Here is a 16,997-nt window from a genome sequence, read left to right as displayed (position 1 = left end):
TTGGCAGTGGCCAGTGTTTCATTTCATCTGTTTCACAGTTGAAGAAGCTGAGGTCTCTTGACTCTCCCATGATCACACACCTAGTTAGTGGTGGAGTTGGAGCTCACACCCAGGTTGTCTCGTGCCAGTCCAGCATACTCTCCCCCAGTACATGCTCTCCTCTATTCAGAATTGTGAATAGTCAAAGACTCTTGCTACTCTTTAGCAGACTGGGTGATGCCCCAGGGATATACAAGAGGCTCAGAAACATAATAATCATCCTTACACATATGTGGAAAATAAAAGTCACAGAAAAAAATGTGAAAATAAAAAATAATTTTAAGATCCCCAATTTGCACTTGATAAACTATTCTAGACTTTCTTACCAGCATCTTTATGGGTTCCTCGTCTGTCCCGCAGGGAGATAAAGCTGTGGTTGTTGACAATGACACAGAGGCCTCTGTGGTTCCGATTCATCCTGTACGTAGGTGCCCACTTGAAGAACAGATAGAGCCACTTAGTAGGAATCCTCATCTTAGGGCCTTAAATGTTTCTAACTAACCATACCAATGGGTCCACTGTGAGGAAGAGCAGGATGTATCTCTCCATGCCAGTTGTTTAAACCATGTTTGTTGTTGTTGTTGTTGTTTTGCGACAGAGTCTCACTCTTATTGCCCAGGCTGGAGTGCAGTGACACAATCTCGACTCACTGCAACCTCTGCTCCCAGATTCAAGGAATCCACCTGCCTCAGGTGCCCACCAACACCCCCAGATAATTTTTTATTTTTGGTAGAAGTAGGGTTTCACCATGTTGGCCAGGCTGGTCTTGAACTCCTGACCTCAAGTGATCCACCCACCTCAGCCTCCCAAAGTGCTGGGATTACAGGCGTGAGCCACCATGCCTGTCCAAAACCATGTTTTTATACTCTAGTCTAAACCCCTTGGAATATTTATGCCACATTATTTCCAAAGTCACTTTTTCTTTTTTTTTGAGACGGGAGACTCGCTCTGTCGCCCAGGCAGGAGTGCAGTGGCGCGATCTCGGCTCACTGCAAGCTCCGCCTCCCAGGTTCACGCCATTCTCCTGCCTCAGACTCCGGAGTAGCTGGGACTACAGGCGCCCGCCACTGCGCCCAGCTAATTTTTGTATTTTTAGTAGAGACATTTGAAAGACTGGGGATTCTGACCACTCTGCAACTCACTTTTACTGCATAATTGTGATCTGAATAAAATTTCAAAGATTCTTTGTTAAGTCCTAGAGCCCAGGACAAAGGATAAATCTCATTTGCACTGAAGATCAGACACTTCCTTTCTTTCAGGATGCCACTCCCAGTATCAGAGGCAGAGAGTCCTCAAGATCCTGGCCCTAGTGTGGAATTAGCTAATTAATTTCAAGGGGAAATACCAGGTCCTGATTACAATTCAGACTTCACCTGGTTTGGCTGGAGAAGCGCAATCATGAAAGTTAAGAAAATGGAATATGTATATTAATATTGTCAAACCCAGGGTTTATGCAAAAGTATCTTCATTTTCATATTAGCAACACGAATGAAGAAAGCATATGCAAGGATTTCATGAGACAACATAAATATCAAAGATTTTTTTCAGATGGTTCACTTCTGGAGTGATCTGATGCCTTCAAAAAAAGGGAAATCTCTTTTGTAATTTTATTTCTGAGTATAAAAATAATGTACAAGCTGGCATGATGGTACTCGGGTGGCTGAGGCAGGAAAATTCCTCGAGCTTGAGAGTTCAGGACAAGCCTGGGCAATATAGCGAGACCACCATCTTTAAAGATATATGAATATATATATGTGTGTGTATATATATCTATATACTTAATATACAAGTATATATAAAGTATACTTATATATAAATATATATATAAATGTATATATTCTTATATATATAAATGGCTGATATATATTCATATATATATAAAGATGGCTGTATATTCAATTGTAAAAATTCAATATATAAATATAAAAATTCAATATATAAATTCACAGTAGGAATTTAAAAATATGTGCAATTATTTTTGAAGACTATTGTAAACAGCATGTGATGGCAAATTAGCTGAGCTGCTTTAGCAGAGCCTCTGTGCAGCTAAAATCATCCTTGAAATCATGGTACATCTTTATCCAAGCAGAAAATAAGTGGCTTCAATGGATAAGAAAAGAAACTACCCCTCTCCAGAAATAACCCAAAGGGTATGCATGACTCAAAGTGCAATAGCATTTCCTCCATAGTCAAAGGGATCAATCACTTCTGATTGATAAGAAAAAGGTGGGAAGAACAGAGATCATTATAGAGAGAGGGAGAAACAAGTTGGAAACAAACAGCTTGGAGCCCTTAAAGTCATCAAAGGCCAGAACCTAGGGAGAGAGCCCCTAAAGAAACCGTTCTTTTGATTGAATTTGGAAAAAAAAAAAGTTTTTTATTAAAAACAGAGAAAAAAGAAACCATCCAGACCTTTGTGCTGGTTTCAGAGTTTAGAGTGTTAGCAGATGCTCCTTGCAACCCCCTGGAGACCAGGCTTGGTGCACCATCTGTGGCTCTGTTACCTAGAAAGAGAGGTACTCAGACTCCAAATATCTTCCCCAAGCACTTAGATTTCTTTACTGATAATTTTCGCATCTAATTCTGGAGAATTATGCTTCTCTCAAGGCCCTCCTGAGACAATTCAGCCACCATGCCTTTCCTGATAGGAGAGACTGATGTGTCTTCGCATTCCTTTTTGCTTTGTCTGGGTTGGAAACTATGCTGCTGGCAGGGATTGGGTGGGGAATTGATTAAGATCGCATGGATCAGCTCAAGGGTTCCAGGTCAAGTATGGTTGGGTTGAGTCAGCATTTATGTCACTGGATATAAAGAGGCTAGGTGGACCTCGAGAAGAAAAAAGAGGGAGACTGGGCGTGGTGGCTCATGCCTGTAATCCCAGCACTTTGGGAGGCCAAGACGGGCAGATCGCTTGAGCCCAGGAGTTCGAGACCAGCCTGGACAACTTAGTGAGACCCCCCCATCTCTAGAAAAAAAAAATGCAAAAAATTAGCTGGACATGGGGACACACACCTGTAGTCCCAGCTTCCTGGGACGTTGAGGTGGGAGGATCACCTGAGAGGTCAAGGCTGCCGTGAGCTATGATGGCACCACTGCACCATAGCCTGGGCAACAGAGTGAGACCCTGCCTCAAAAAAAAAAAAAAAAAAAAAGGAAAAAAGGGAAAAAGAAAGTTCCAGCTGGGCATCAGCTGAGGATCACACTGCTTTGAAGTGTTCCTGCCAACTCCCTGATTCATCTGGATTCTGTCACAGAGAGAAAGTCAGCGATGGGTTATTTGTCACATGACACTAACAGGAAAATGTAACATCAAACAGTTTTCTTTTTTCATTCGCAGAAAATTTGTAGTAGAATCCACCAAACTCTGTCCTTGTCTCTGGGGCATGAGTTGGTTATTAACTACTGCTAAGGGTCAGTCCTCAGGCTGAGCAAGTCCATATTCCCCAGACCAGAAAACACAGCAAAAGGGATCCAAGCTTCAGTGGCTCAGAGCACCTATAAATTCCTCCTTACCATGGAAGGAGGTAACGCTCCAGGGGAAGTCACGTCTAAATTTTGGAACCGCAGAATTGTAAAGCTGAAAGAAACTGCCTTATTCTTCAGAGGGGTGAAGCAGTCACCTGAGCTCACATAAATAGACAGTGGGAGAGCCTAGTCTTAGGAGAGTAAGCTCTGGAATCAGACTGCTGGGTTCAAATCCCAGCTTCGCTTCTTTTTAGCTGCAGTGCCTTTTAGCTGCAGTGCAAAGCACTAGATTTTACGGGTCTCAGTTTCCTCATCATTAGTGAGAATAACAGTAGTACCTACCTCCAGTGATTGGAGGACTGAATGACATAATCCCTGGAATCTCTCTGAACAGTGCCTAGTACGTGACAAGTGCTTAACCTGGTCAATGTTATCAACATCATAGCACACAACCTCCATGTTAGGCAAAAAGAGAAATTGCTAGCAAAGCTGTGTGTCTTGGACTCTGAAGGATAATTTTCCAGAAAAATAAATAAATAAGGAATGGTCTGTGACAAACTTTCGATACCACAGAAAGACTTCGCCAAAGCCTGTTTGTTCATAAGCAGTTTAACCTGATGGCAGATTCTGGAATATTTTCCTAAGGTTATGGTTTCTGGGCAGGGATTCAGGGAACTAAACACACTATCCTCAAGTCCCTCCTCTTGGTTCTTCTCTCCCTCTGAAGCAACATGTGGAACCACTCCATAGAGGACACGCGCCCAGACTGCACATTCTGCTGTCACTACTGGTCTGAAGGCTTCAGCCCTGCTGGGGACTGTTTCTGCTGCACAGAGGGTGACGTAATTCTGAACGGTGGAGGGAGAACAGCCGCCTGCAGTCTCTAGAATCTGCTATACTAGGCATTCAGAGCAGAAACCACCCAGCCCTCTCCATACTGCCGTAGAAAAGCCTAGTATAATCCATGCATTCAATGTCTTGCCCTGAATTGGAATAAAAAATGAATTATTCATTATTTGTAAAGTCTCTCTTCCAAGTCACCTTGAATTCCTTGGTATATATCAAATATGTCTATCCCTGCCATACTGATCTAAGTTGTAAAAAGTATATTAGAAACACCTACCATTACTCCTTGCACGCTTATCTTGCCAGGACTCCTCCTGCTGAGAAAAAAAAAAAAAAAGGCATAAAACGTAGGAAATTCACACAGTTAGCATGAGGAACAAAAACTAGACTTGATGCAGGGAAGCACAGATATCTAATCCACAGTCATAGAAAAGGTCACTGGGCCAGTTGCGGTGGCTCCTGCCTGTAATCCCAGCATTTTGGGAGGCCAAGGCAGGTGGATCACCTGAGGTCAGGAGTTTGAGACCAGCCTGACCAACATGGTGAAACTCTACCTCTACTAAAAATACAAAAATTAGCTGAGTGTGGTAGCGAACACCAGTAATCCCAGCTACTCAGGAGGCTGAGGCAGGAGAATCGCTTGAACCCAGGAGGCAGAGGTTGCAGTGAGCCGAGATGGCGCCACTGCACTCCAGCCTGGGTGACAGAGCAAGACTCTGTCTCAAAAGAAAAAAAAGAAAAGTTCTTTGGCAGGAAATGGGAAGAGAACCAACTCTCTCCATCCAAAGGAGAAGGTTCACAAAGACGCACTGGCAAAAATACAGTGTGACATACACTCAAGGGTACTTATTCATTGCAGCATTATTTGCACTAAGGACTGGAAATAGCCTAATGTCCACTAATAGGAAGTGGTTGAAAAACCGTGGTATGTCCACATAGTGGAGTAAGATGCCAAGGACAGCCTCTATACCCTTCTCCAGGGGAAGCTGTCATATGGAGAAAGCAAAATGAAATGGTATTTGAGTACACTACCTCTTTTGTAATAAAGGGAAGATATGGGTTGGATTTTTTTCAAAAGTAACAATAAGATAAATCAAAAAACAAATAAAAATGGTAATCGAGGCGGGGAGGAGAGGCAAGGATGCACTACTTTGGGCATATGTTAATGTTTTATATAATTTAATACAAAGTTAAAACAAAGTCTAAGACCCTGTCTTTTCTGCACCCTCCTCCCCATTCACCATTACCCCCTTCCCCCTATGACTCTCAGTCGTCAGCCTGCAGCAGAAAGCCCCCAAGGGGACCTGACCAAGGTGTGGGGGAAGGGCTGCCCCTGACCTGTGTGAGGGGACTGACAAGTCACCCCCAAGTTCCTGCGGATGCCTCCCTGCTCAAGCCCCCAGGTTTCGGAGCTGCACAATACTGTCATTTGCTCCCCCAGCTCTGGGGGAACAAATGCAAAGGAGACTTAGCTTCACTTTCCAAAAGGCTTCCTGCCTTTCTTTTCATAAGCCACTGTTCCCTTCCTGCATAATCCTAGATTTCTTCTAAGCGGCAGACAAGGACCTGGCCAGACTGCCTTCTGGTTTTGTCCAGCAGTTGAGTGAGTCTTCTGGGACGAGGGGCAATGCAGACACAGCAGCAGGCTCTGCCCAGCCCCTCCAGGCCCTGGCTTTCCTTGATTTGTTCTTCCCTTGGCTGATAAAGTCAGCCAGAACACGGACTAGAAAAAAGATTTAAGGTCTAATCTGCGTTTCTTCTCCTGAGAATGTTGCATCCTCTGTTGACACCTCTCAAGTCTCTATGTCAGAGAGGAATGAATGAATGAATGAATGAGTGAATGTCCCACAGCCTGGCCACACTCAATCATCTTTCAACTTCTTTTGATTGTTTTCAAGAGGAGTCCAATAGGGCCTTATAAAGAAGCAGGTGTTAGGTCTCATCCATAAAGAGACATGCCTCTCCTTAGGAAAACGTTATGCCACACTCAGAAAAAAACTGATTTGGCCGGGCACGGTGGCTCACGCCTGTAATCCCAGCACTTTGGGGGCCGAGGCAGGTGGATCGCCTGAGGTCAGGAGTTCGAGACCAGCCTGGCCAACATGGTGAAACCCCATCTCTACTAAAACTACAAAAAATTAGCTGGGTCTGGTGGTACGTGCCTGTAATCCCAGCTACTTGGGAGGCTGAGGCAGGAAAATCACTTGAACTTGGGAGGCAGAGGTTGCAGGGGGCCGAGAAAAAAATCAGTTCAATTTTTAAACATATTAGGAGATGTTGCTTAAAATTCAATGAGAGTTTCTTCTCACTGAGCCTAATTATTGGCAGTGTTTTTTTAAATTAAAAAAAAATCCTCAGGTGCTTAAGAAACATGAGACATTTCACCAAGTTTTATTTTATTCATCACTTGATGGAGAGGGAAAGGGCTGCCCAGGTAACTTTTAAGACATCTTCCAACCCTAAAAGTCTATGAAAACACATGAGGTGCTGTGCCCCAGTCCCCCGGCACTTCTAGTACCGCCACAACTATCCCCCAACTGCATGTGGCCGTGGCCAAGTCATCATCCCACGTCAGCAGAACCACAGCGCTTCAGAGGCCACAGCTGAGCCACGCCCCTTTAGAAACCACTGAATTTCTCAGTCAACAAGCAGAATCGTGTGTGTGTGTGTGTGTGTGTGTGTTTCTACATGCATGTCAGTATCGGAGCACAAAACTAGTTGAAAAAGTGGGTGGGAAGAGTTACATTTAGCAGACAATTTAACTTAGAATTCGGGAATCCTAAAATGTCAGTGCTGGAAAACCACATTTTAAAGAGCTTCTGGGATGGCCAGGCACAGCAGCTCATGCCTGTAATTCCAGCACTTTGGGAGACTCGGGAGGGTGGATCACCTGAAGTCAACATGGTGAAATCCTGTCTCTACTAAAAATACAAAACAAATTAGCCAGGCATGGTGGCGGGTACCTGTAATCCCAGCTACTAGGGAAGTTGAGGCATGAGAATCATTTGAACCCGGGAGGCTAAGGTTGCACTGAGCCAAGATTGCACTCCAGCCTGAGTGACAGAGCGAGACTCCATCTCAAAAAAATTAATTAATTAATTAATTAAAATAATAAAGAGCTTCTGGGGGAGTGGGGAGGTGGGAAGGGGTTTGCAACTCTCTAAACGAAGCTATGCCCATGGCCAAGGAGTTGGCCCATAAATGTTGGTTTAATTGGATTACAGTAAAAGAATCAAGGGGAGCAGCCTCTCTCCCTCAATACCTCAATCAGATATCTAAGCGCTTTTCTAGGATTGGAATTAATTTAATCAAGGGCTATTTTCCTAGAGAAAAGAAATCAGTTTAAGATTTTATAAATAATTGCAATTCTGTCTTATTTCCCATTGGGGGAGATGGGGAATTCAAATGAACAAACTCACAGCAAGCAGGCGGAGGTGTTACCGTTTCTTTTAATTAAGGATGTACTTAATCTCTGAAGATCACTTACAAAGTGCCCTCCCAAAGCTGAGAGTCCCTCAAATGGCTAAATACCTCCACCTGCCAAATGGGGTTCAGGGCAGAGCCACAGAGCAGGCCTCTCCCGGCTATGTCACGTCCTGATTGCCTGCATAGTCTTCAGGTGGGCATTTGCCCAGCCTTTGCCAAACTCCAGGAGCTACAGGTCATCTGGCCAGTTTCCACTGCCTCCTTCATTTAAAAAAACAAAAACACCTTCCTGGGGAGAAAGGAGGGTCCTTCTTTATAGTAGAATGCTGATAGCCAACGTACGAATGTGGAGAGAATACTGGAGTCAGAAAAGCATTGTTTTACAACCAACATGGTAAACGCTGGATCACACAAGAATCATCAGCGGACGCTCAATCTAGGGGGAAACTTTTCATGTGCAGCAGGATATTTACAGAATCTTAAAATGTCTCTCCAGCATTTGCTTATTAATTGTGTGGGGAAAAAATAGTAATTATATAAAATTAACTACAGAGTGATGATATTCAGAAAATATCTTGACCAAATAATCAAAATTAGCACCACGAATAGGGGGGCAGATGGACATGATATATCTCCAGATGGGATGCCCTGAGAAAGACACAAACATCACTTCGGTGATATTCTGGCCAGAATGTACAGCTTGAATCTAATTATGAGGAAACACCACATGTACCAAAGATAAGGAAAATTCTATTTAATGAAAGGTGGGAGGAGTGACTGCATTTTTCAAAAGTCTTGATGGCATAAAAGAGGAAATTAAATGTCATAACAGCTGTGGAAATGTTCAAGATTAAAGGAGACTAGGCCGGGCATGGTGGATCACGCCTGTAATCCCAGCACTTTGGGAGGCTGAGGCAGGCAGATTATTTAGGTCAGGAGTACGAGACCAGCCTGGCTAACATGGTGAAACCCCATCTCTATTAAAAATACAAAAATTAGCCGAACATGGTGGTGCACACCTGTAATCTCAGATACCTGGGAGGCTGAGGCATAAGAATTGCTTTAACCTGGGAGGTGGAGGTTATAGTGAGCCGAGATCATGCCACTGTACTTCAGCCTGGGTGACAGAGTGAGACTCAGTTGCAAAAAAAAAAAAAAAAAAAAAAAGATTAAAGGAGACTAAAGGATCATGACAACTAAATACAATATTGTATTGCATTATATTGCATTTTTAATTTTTATTATTTTCTTTTAGAGAGGGTCTCACTATGTTGCCCAGGCTCACCTTGAACTCCTGGCCTCAAGTGGTCCTCCCACCTCGGCCTCCCAAAGTGCTGGGATTACAGGTGTGAGCCACCACACCCAGCCTTGTGTTGTATTTATATAGGATCCTATGTGGAATTTTGTACTAGATGGTTTTAAAACTGTTAAGGATATTATTGGGTTCAACAGACAAAATTGGAATATGGACCATTGATTTGATGAAAGTATCATATTAACATAACTTTACTGGCATTGATAATTGTGTTATAGCTCTGTAAAAGAATATCCTTATTATTAGGAAATACACACCAAAATATTTAGGAGTAGGCTGGGCGTGGTAACTCATGCCTGTAATCCCAGTACTTTGGGAAACTGAGGCAGGTGGATCACGAGGTCAGGAGATCGAGACCATCCTGGCTAACACAGTGAAACCCTGTCTTTACTAAAAAATACAAAAAATTAGCTGGGCATGGTGGCGGTCGCCTGTAGTCTTAGCTACTCAGGAGGCTAAGGCAGGAGAATGGCGTGAACCCAGGAGGCGGAGCTTGCAGTGAGCCAACATCACGCCACTGCACCCCAGCCTGGGAGACAGAGCGAAGACTCCATCTCAAAAAAAAAAAAAATTGGCCGGGCGCGGTGGCTCAAGCCTGAAATCCCAGCACTTTGGGAGGCCGAGACGGGCGGATCACGAGGTCAGGAGATCGAGACCATCCTGGTTAATACGGTGAAACCCCGTCTCTACTAAAAAGTACAAAAAACTAGCCGGGCGAGGTGGCGGGCGCCTGTAGTCCCAGCTACTTGGGAGGCTGAGGCAGGAGAATGGCGTGAACCCGGGAGGCGGAGCTTGCAGTGAGCTGAGATCTGGCCACTGCACTCCAGCCTGGGCGACAGAGCGAGACTCCGTCTCAAAAAAAAAAAAAAAAATTTAGGAGTAAAAGGCCACTTATGCTTACTTTCAAAAAGTTCAGAATGTATGCAACTTACTCTCAAAAATTCAGAAAAAAATTATGTGTGTGTGGAGAGAGAGGGAGAAAGAGAGAGCAAGTGTGAGTGAATGCACAAAAATAATAAAGTAAATGGGGTAAAACACCAACAACAGGTAGGTAAATCTAGGAAAACAGTACATAGGTATTCTTTGTATTATTCACATTCTTGCAACTTTTCTATAAAATTGAAATTATTTTTAAATCTAAAAATTATAACTGTAAAAATATCAGACCATGACAGTAGTAAAGAAGCCATAAAATAATTTTTAAGAATAAAAAATAAAGGCCAGGCACGGTGGCTGACACCTGTAATCCCAGCACTTTGGGAGGCCAAGGTGGGCAGATCACTTGAGGTCAGGAGTTCGAGACCAGCCTGGCCAACACAGTGAAACCCTATCTCTATTAAAAATACAAAAATTAGCCAGGTGTGCTGGTGTGCGCCTGTAATCCCAGCTACTTGGGAGGCTGAGGCAGGAGAATCGCTTGAACCTGGGAGTTAGAGGTTGCAGTGAGCCATGATCCCGCCACTGCACTCCAGCCTGGACGACGCGTGAGACTCTATCTCAAAAAAAAAAAAAAAAAAAAAGAATTAAAAATAAAACTTCTACAAACAACTGAATTAGAAAATGAACAAAGGACTTAGACATTTCTCTAAAGAAGATACACAAATGGCCAAAAAGCACATGAGAAGATGCTCGACAGCCCTAGTCATTAAGGAAAGCAAATCAAAACCACAAGGAAATAGGGCCTCACTTCCATTAGGATGCCTACTATCAAAAATGAAAGAAAATAATACGTCTTGGTGAGGAAGTGTTGCTGATGATGTGTGCACAGTTGGTGGAAATGTAAAATGGTACAGTCACTGTGGAAAATAGAATGAAGGTTCCTCAAAAAATTGAAAATAGAATGACTATATAATCCACCATTTCCACTTATGGGTACAAACACAAAAGAATTGAAAGCAGCATCTCAAAGAGATATTTTTACACCGACATTCATAGCAGCATTATTAAAAATAGTCAAAAGGTGGCAGCAGCCCAAGAGTCCATCAATGGATGAGTGGATAACAAAATGGAGTACAGTAAGTCCTCACTTAGAGTCATCAGTAGGTTCTTGGTAACTCCGACTTTAAGTGAAACAATGAACTGTATGCTATAGAAACTTAACTCTTAGGGTTTTTTGTTATCGTTTTTTGAAACAGGGTCTCCCTTTGTCACCCAAGCTGGAGTGCAGTGATGCAATCTCAGCTCACTGCAACCTCCACCTCCCAGGTTCAAGCTATTCTTGTGCCTCAGTCTCCCAAGTAGCTGGGATTACAGGTGTGCGCCACCACGCCCGGTTAATTTTTGTATTTTTAGTAGAGATGGGGTTTCACAATGTTGGCCAGGCTAGTCTCGAACTCCTGGCCTCAAGTAAGCGGCCTGCCTTGGCCTCTCAAAGTGCTGGGATTGGAGGTATGGGTCACCATGACTGGCCAACTCTTGATTATATCAATTAGCCTATGGTAAAATTGGTTTCTTATGTGGTATGTGGCTGGGCGTGGTGGTACATGGCTGTAATCTCAGCACTTTGGGAGGGTAAGGCGGGAGGATTGCTTGAGCCCAAGAGTTTGAGATCAGCCTGGACAACAAAGCGAAACCCCACCTCTACAAAAAAATTTAAAATAAAAATAAATACATTATACAGTATGCTATCACTTAAAGTCAGTTTCCAAAAATCTATCAACCTTGTAAGTGAGGACTTACTGTATATACACACAGTGGAATATTATTCAGCCTTTAAAAAGGAAGGAAATTCTGAGATATGCTACAACTTGGATGAACCCTGAAGACTTTACACTAAGTGAAATAAGCTAGTCACAAAAGAACAAATACTGTATGATTCTACTTATATGAGGTACCCTGAAAAGTCAAATTTATAGACAGAGAAAGTAGAACCGTGGTTTCCAGGGGTTGGAGGGAAGGAGAAAATGAAAAGTTATTGTTTAATGGGTACAAAGTTTTACTAAAAGATGATGAAAAAGTTCTGGGATGGATGGTGGTAATGTCTGCACAACAATGTGAAGGTGTTTAACATTACTGAACTGTATACTTAAAATTGATTAAGATGGTAAATTTTGTTACGTGTATTTTACCACAATTGAAAACAAAAAACAAAAAATTTCCCAGACCAAGCTAACTCATTGATGCTGACAGATGTTGGCAAAGAAATTACCCAAGTCTGCTGGAGGAACCACAGATCCCAGGGAAGACTGTCACATATCTCCCAAGGATCATGATCACATTGTGAGGAACAGACTGCAAATTCTCCCAATGTTTCCTCTTCCACCCGTCCTTTCAGAGCGGAGCACCACAGAAACCAGAAACCCTTGCCCTCTGGGTTTTCCAGCTACATGCTTGGCGAACCTCTTGTTCAATACAGTAAGAATTTCAAAACAGTAACAGCAGAACATTAAACAAAGCTCTGTACTTGAACTCTGGAATTACTATCAGGCGCCCTGTACTCCATAGATTATATGTCCCTAAAGCTGGCTCTAATTGCATCCCACAGATAAGAACAGAGGAACCATTTCAGAGCAACTCAAGGGTGTGTGGAGTCAGTTCAGACTAACTAGTGAGAGCTCAAACTAACTAGCTCTCACTAGTCAGCTAGTGTCAGTCAATTGTTAAATTTTCAGAAAATGTGCACTCTGGTTGATATCATGTTGTTTACTTGCAATCACCATGGCGAGAGCATTTACAGTAAATGGTACAAACCGGAGCCAATCTCTCTTTCTTTTTGGGGGGTTGGGGGGGGGGGGTTGGAGGGTGGAGCCGGTTGTTAAACATTGACCAGCACACCACTGAACCTACCGGTAAGGCTTCCAAGAATGTTTTAATGTCTGTTTGGGAAACTAGTTCTTCTTCTCCTTGATACAATGACTCGGCTTCCTTGTCTACAGGAGGTGTCACTATCTGGGCAGCTGAAAATAAAATCACAGACAGGAAAATAAAAATTACCTTCTGACTAGTAGCAATCCAAAATAACCAGCCATCAAAAGCAGCCATCAAAAATAATTATTTTGAAGAGAATTGTAAATTTTTTTTTTTTTTTTTTGAGTCAGGGTTTCGCTCCTGTTGCCCAAGCTGGAGTGCAATGGCATGATCTCGGCTCACTACAACCTCTGCCTCCCAGGTTCAACCAATTCTCCTGCCTCAGCTTCCTGAGTAGCTGCAATTACAGGCACGCCACCATGCCCGGCTAATTTTTTGTATTTTTAGTAGAAATGTGGTTTCACCATGTTAGCCAAGCTGGTCTCGAACTCCTGACCTCAGGTGATCCACCCGCCTCGGCCTCCCAAAGTGCTGGGATTACAGGCGTGAGCCACTGCGCCCAGTCTGAGAATTGTACATTTCTCATTGCATTTGCTTATGGAAGCCTACATATATACCCAGAAAAAAAAATGTGTAAATTTATAAATTATTTTTATTCCTTGTATTGTTTTATTTTCTTTTCTATTGTTTTTGTTATTTTATAATTTTATTAGTTCCTTAAAATTACTATATATTTACTAAATCGTATTTCAAAACTTATTGTTGTTTTAAGCTGCTAAAAAAAAAAAGTTATAGTGCTTAATGTACCAGATAATTGCCAAGTAGAGATTTCAAAAGCATTGTCTCAAGAAATAATATCAGAATTCAGGCTATAATAGCGAACAAAGAAAGAAGGAAAGGAGGGTAAAAAGAATGTAAGAAAAAAGAAAATCCATTTAAAAGTGGTAATTATATAAAAATTGTTATAGCCATAAAATGATTTCTAAGGGACCCTTAATAAAAACGATCTATATCTGTATTATTAATATATTCATGAAAATATCAGCTATGGCCGGGCATGGTGGCTCATGCTTGTAATCCCAGCACTTGGGAGGCTGAGGTGGGTGGATCACTGGAGGTCAGGAGTTCAAGACCATCCTGGCCAACATGGCAAGACTCTGTCTCTACTAAAAATACAAAAATTAGCTTGGCGTGGTGGCAGAGACACCTGTAATCTCAGCTACTCAGGAGGCTAAGACAGAAGAATCGCTTGAACCTAGGAGGCAGAGGTTGTGGTGAGCTGAGATCGTGCCATTGCACTCCAGCCTGGGCAACAAGAGCGAAACTTCATCTCAAAAAAAAAAAAAAGTCAGCTATATTATGTGGGGGGAAAAGCAAGTTTTAGAATATGATTAGCATGGTCTTTGTTAAAAATATACGTGTCTCTCTCTGTGTGTGTATGTAATATCTCTGTACACTTACAATTGTTTCTATATAGAAGGAAATCAATAAGTATATATTCCAAACAGTGGTTATCTTTGGGAAATGGGTTAGTAATAGAAAAAGAAGAAAAGGAGAAAGACTTTTACCTTCTACCCTCTATGTTGCTTTAATTATTTGAATTTTTATTTAATTTTATTATAATTATGTACCTTATTTTAATAATAAATTAAAAATACTAGGCTGGGCGAGGTGGCTCATGCCTGTAATCTCAGGACTTTAGGAGGCCACGGCGGGTAGATCACGAGGTCAGTAGTTTGAGATCAGCGTGGCCAACATGGTGAAACCTCATCTCTACTAAAAATACAAAAATTAACTGGGTGTGGTGGTGCATGCCTGTAATCCCAGCTACTCGGGAGGCTGAGGCAGGAGAAGAATTGCTTAAACCTGGGATGGGGAGGTTGCAGTGAGCTAAGACCGTCCTACTGCACCGCAGCCTGGGGAGAGTAAGAGTCTGTCTCAAGAAAATACCAAAGCAAACACCAAGGCTCAAGATAACTTAGAAAGTTAGCCAGGTGGTCCTTAAACAAAGCCAGTGTCCTCGCTTGGACTTTGGATCACACACACTTACAGGAAAGTCTAAACTCTGCACACCTACTCTTTTCAGTCCTTTAGACTTTCATCTTAACAGCAGAACTAGGCTCAAACTCTTAGAACTAAAGAAAGTCAATATTAAAATATCAATAATGATTGACACCCAAAAGAGATCACACACAGGTAGGTTATAGAAAAGAAAAATCAAAATTAGAATTCTGCTGATATAAAGCTCAGTCCTGGGCCAGGCTCAGTGGCTCACGCCTATAATTCCAGCACAGATCACTTGAGGTCAAGAGTTCAAGACCAGCCTGGCCAACATGGTGAAACCCTGTCTCCATTAAAAATGCAAAAATTAGCTGGGCATGGTGGCAGGCATCTGTAATCCCACCTACTCAGGAGGCTGAGGCAGAAGAATCGCTTGAACTTGGGAGGTGGAGGTTTCAGTGAGCCAAAATCATGCCACTGCACTCCAGCCTGGTGACAGAGCAAGACTCCATCTCAAATAAAAATAAAAATAAAAATAACAAAGCTCAGGCCAGGCACGGTGGCTCACGCGTGTAATCCCAGCACTTTGGGAGGCCGAAGTGGGCGGATCACAAGGTCAGGAGATTGAGACCATCCTCGCTAACTCGGTGAAACCCCATCTCTACTAAAAATACAAAAATTAGCCGGGCGTGTTGGCGAGTGCTTATAGTCCCAGCTACTCAGGAGGCTGAGGCAGGAGAATGGTGTGAACGCGGGAGGCGGAGCTTGCAGTGAGCTGAGATCACGCCACTGCACTCCAGACTGGGTGACAGAGCGAGACTCCGTCTCAAAAAATAAAAATAAAACAACAAATTTCAGTCTTCAAGACTCACTGAGGCAAATGTAATCAACTACATAGAAGCTAGTGTGTCTTCTTTAGAATTTAAGTATCCAAAATAATATGACCACTTGCCCTTTGTTTACTTCATATGGGATATGACATTACAGAAAAATGACAATGTGTTTAGAAAAAAACTCAGAGCTCATGTGAGGATTTTAAATGTTCTTTCCATATCAACCTTCTGCTTTCTCATTTGATAATTTGATGATAGAAAGAACTGTTTTTATTCTTCATAACTTAAATTATGCATTTATTCATCATTTTATTGCTTGAGATTTTATCAATTTGACAAAGTATATTTTGCTCCTCAACTCATTCTGTGTTAACCAAATTCTTAGAGAGACGTTTCCTCTTAGCTAGTTTCATTTTCAACCAAAGAAATCTGCACACTAGAGTCACTCACTGAACTAAATTAAGGGTGTGGCATAAAAGTTTCATGAATATACTCATGCCTTTTTATGTATAGCTCTTGTTTAACAGTGGAGAAATTGACTCAGAAAAACACAGATATTTAGCGTATTGACACGTGGTGAGGCAGCCAGGTTTGACTTCTGCCCTGTGCTTCTACCTGTATAAAATATCACAGCAGAACTATCTTTATCAGACAGACTTGAAAAAAAAAAGAAACCCACAAGAAAATAAAGTTCTTCTTTGATAGTAGTTTCTGAGAATGTGAGGTCTTCCTGACTTTTCTCTCTGAGAGAGTCATAGTAGCCACATGTATTGAATGCTTACTCCACCACGCCAGACATGCATTTTACAGAAACTATCTCCTTCAAACCTCACAAAAACCTAGGAGGTTGGTACTATTATTATGCCCACTTTACAGATGGGGAAAGTGAGACATAGAAAAGCCAAAAAAGTACCACTGCACCACTAGTCAGCGGAGTCCTGGCCATCCGACTCCATAGACTCCACTCTCACCCCATGCTATCCTGCCTTCTTTTTCATGTTATTTCAGTTAAAACAAAATTCCCTATACTCTCACTCCCATATTAGAATCAGAAAAAGACATTTGTCTAAAACTACTTCCCTGCACTGAAATATAAGTTCCAAGAGGGCAGGAGCTTTGTTCTGTACTTTGCTATACCCCCAACTTCTAAAGCAGTGCCTAGTACAACATATGAACTCAACCGGCCGGGCGCGGTGGCTCAAGCCTGTAATCCCAGCACTTTGGGAGGCCGAGACGGGCGGATCACGAGGTCAGGAGATCAAGACCATCCTGGCTAACACGGTGAAACCCCGTCTCTACTGAAAAATACAAAAAACTAGCCGGGC

At 42.4% G+C, this 16,997-nt stretch overlaps 1 protein-coding gene across 6 annotated transcripts in view; it reads right to left on the bottom strand.

Annotated features, from left to right (window-relative positions):
• The window catches only part of CASP10 (caspase 10), a 49,939-nt gene that overhangs the window by 21,832 nt on the left and 11,110 nt on the right, over window positions 1-16,997 (bottom strand). For 2 of the 6 annotated variants that reach the window (XM_025405015.1, XM_025405016.1), the window contains exons 5-8: window positions 12,878-12,987; window positions 4,628-4,664; window positions 2,452-2,543; window positions 366-474 (exon numbers count right to left, since the gene is read on the bottom strand). In XM_025405015.1, the coding sequence (XP_025260800.1) occupies window positions 366-474; window positions 2,452-2,543; window positions 4,628-4,664; window positions 12,878-12,987 (348 nt within the window). Of the gene's footprint in view, window positions 1-365; window positions 475-2,451; window positions 2,544-4,627; window positions 4,665-7,780; window positions 8,066-12,877; window positions 12,988-16,997 lie in introns of those variants that run through there. The other 4 variants (XM_025405017.1, XM_025405018.1, XM_025405019.1 and 1 more) reach the window with 3 other exon arrangements.

The sequence above is a fragment of the Theropithecus gelada genome, chromosome 12 (assembly GCF_003255815.1).
Source record: "Theropithecus gelada isolate Dixy chromosome 12, Tgel_1.0, whole genome shotgun sequence".
Lineage (NCBI taxonomy): Eukaryota > Metazoa > Chordata > Mammalia > Primates > Cercopithecidae > Theropithecus > Theropithecus gelada.
The sequence above is the reverse complement of the archived record's forward strand: the minus strand, read 5'-3'. Positions and strand labels throughout refer to the sequence as shown.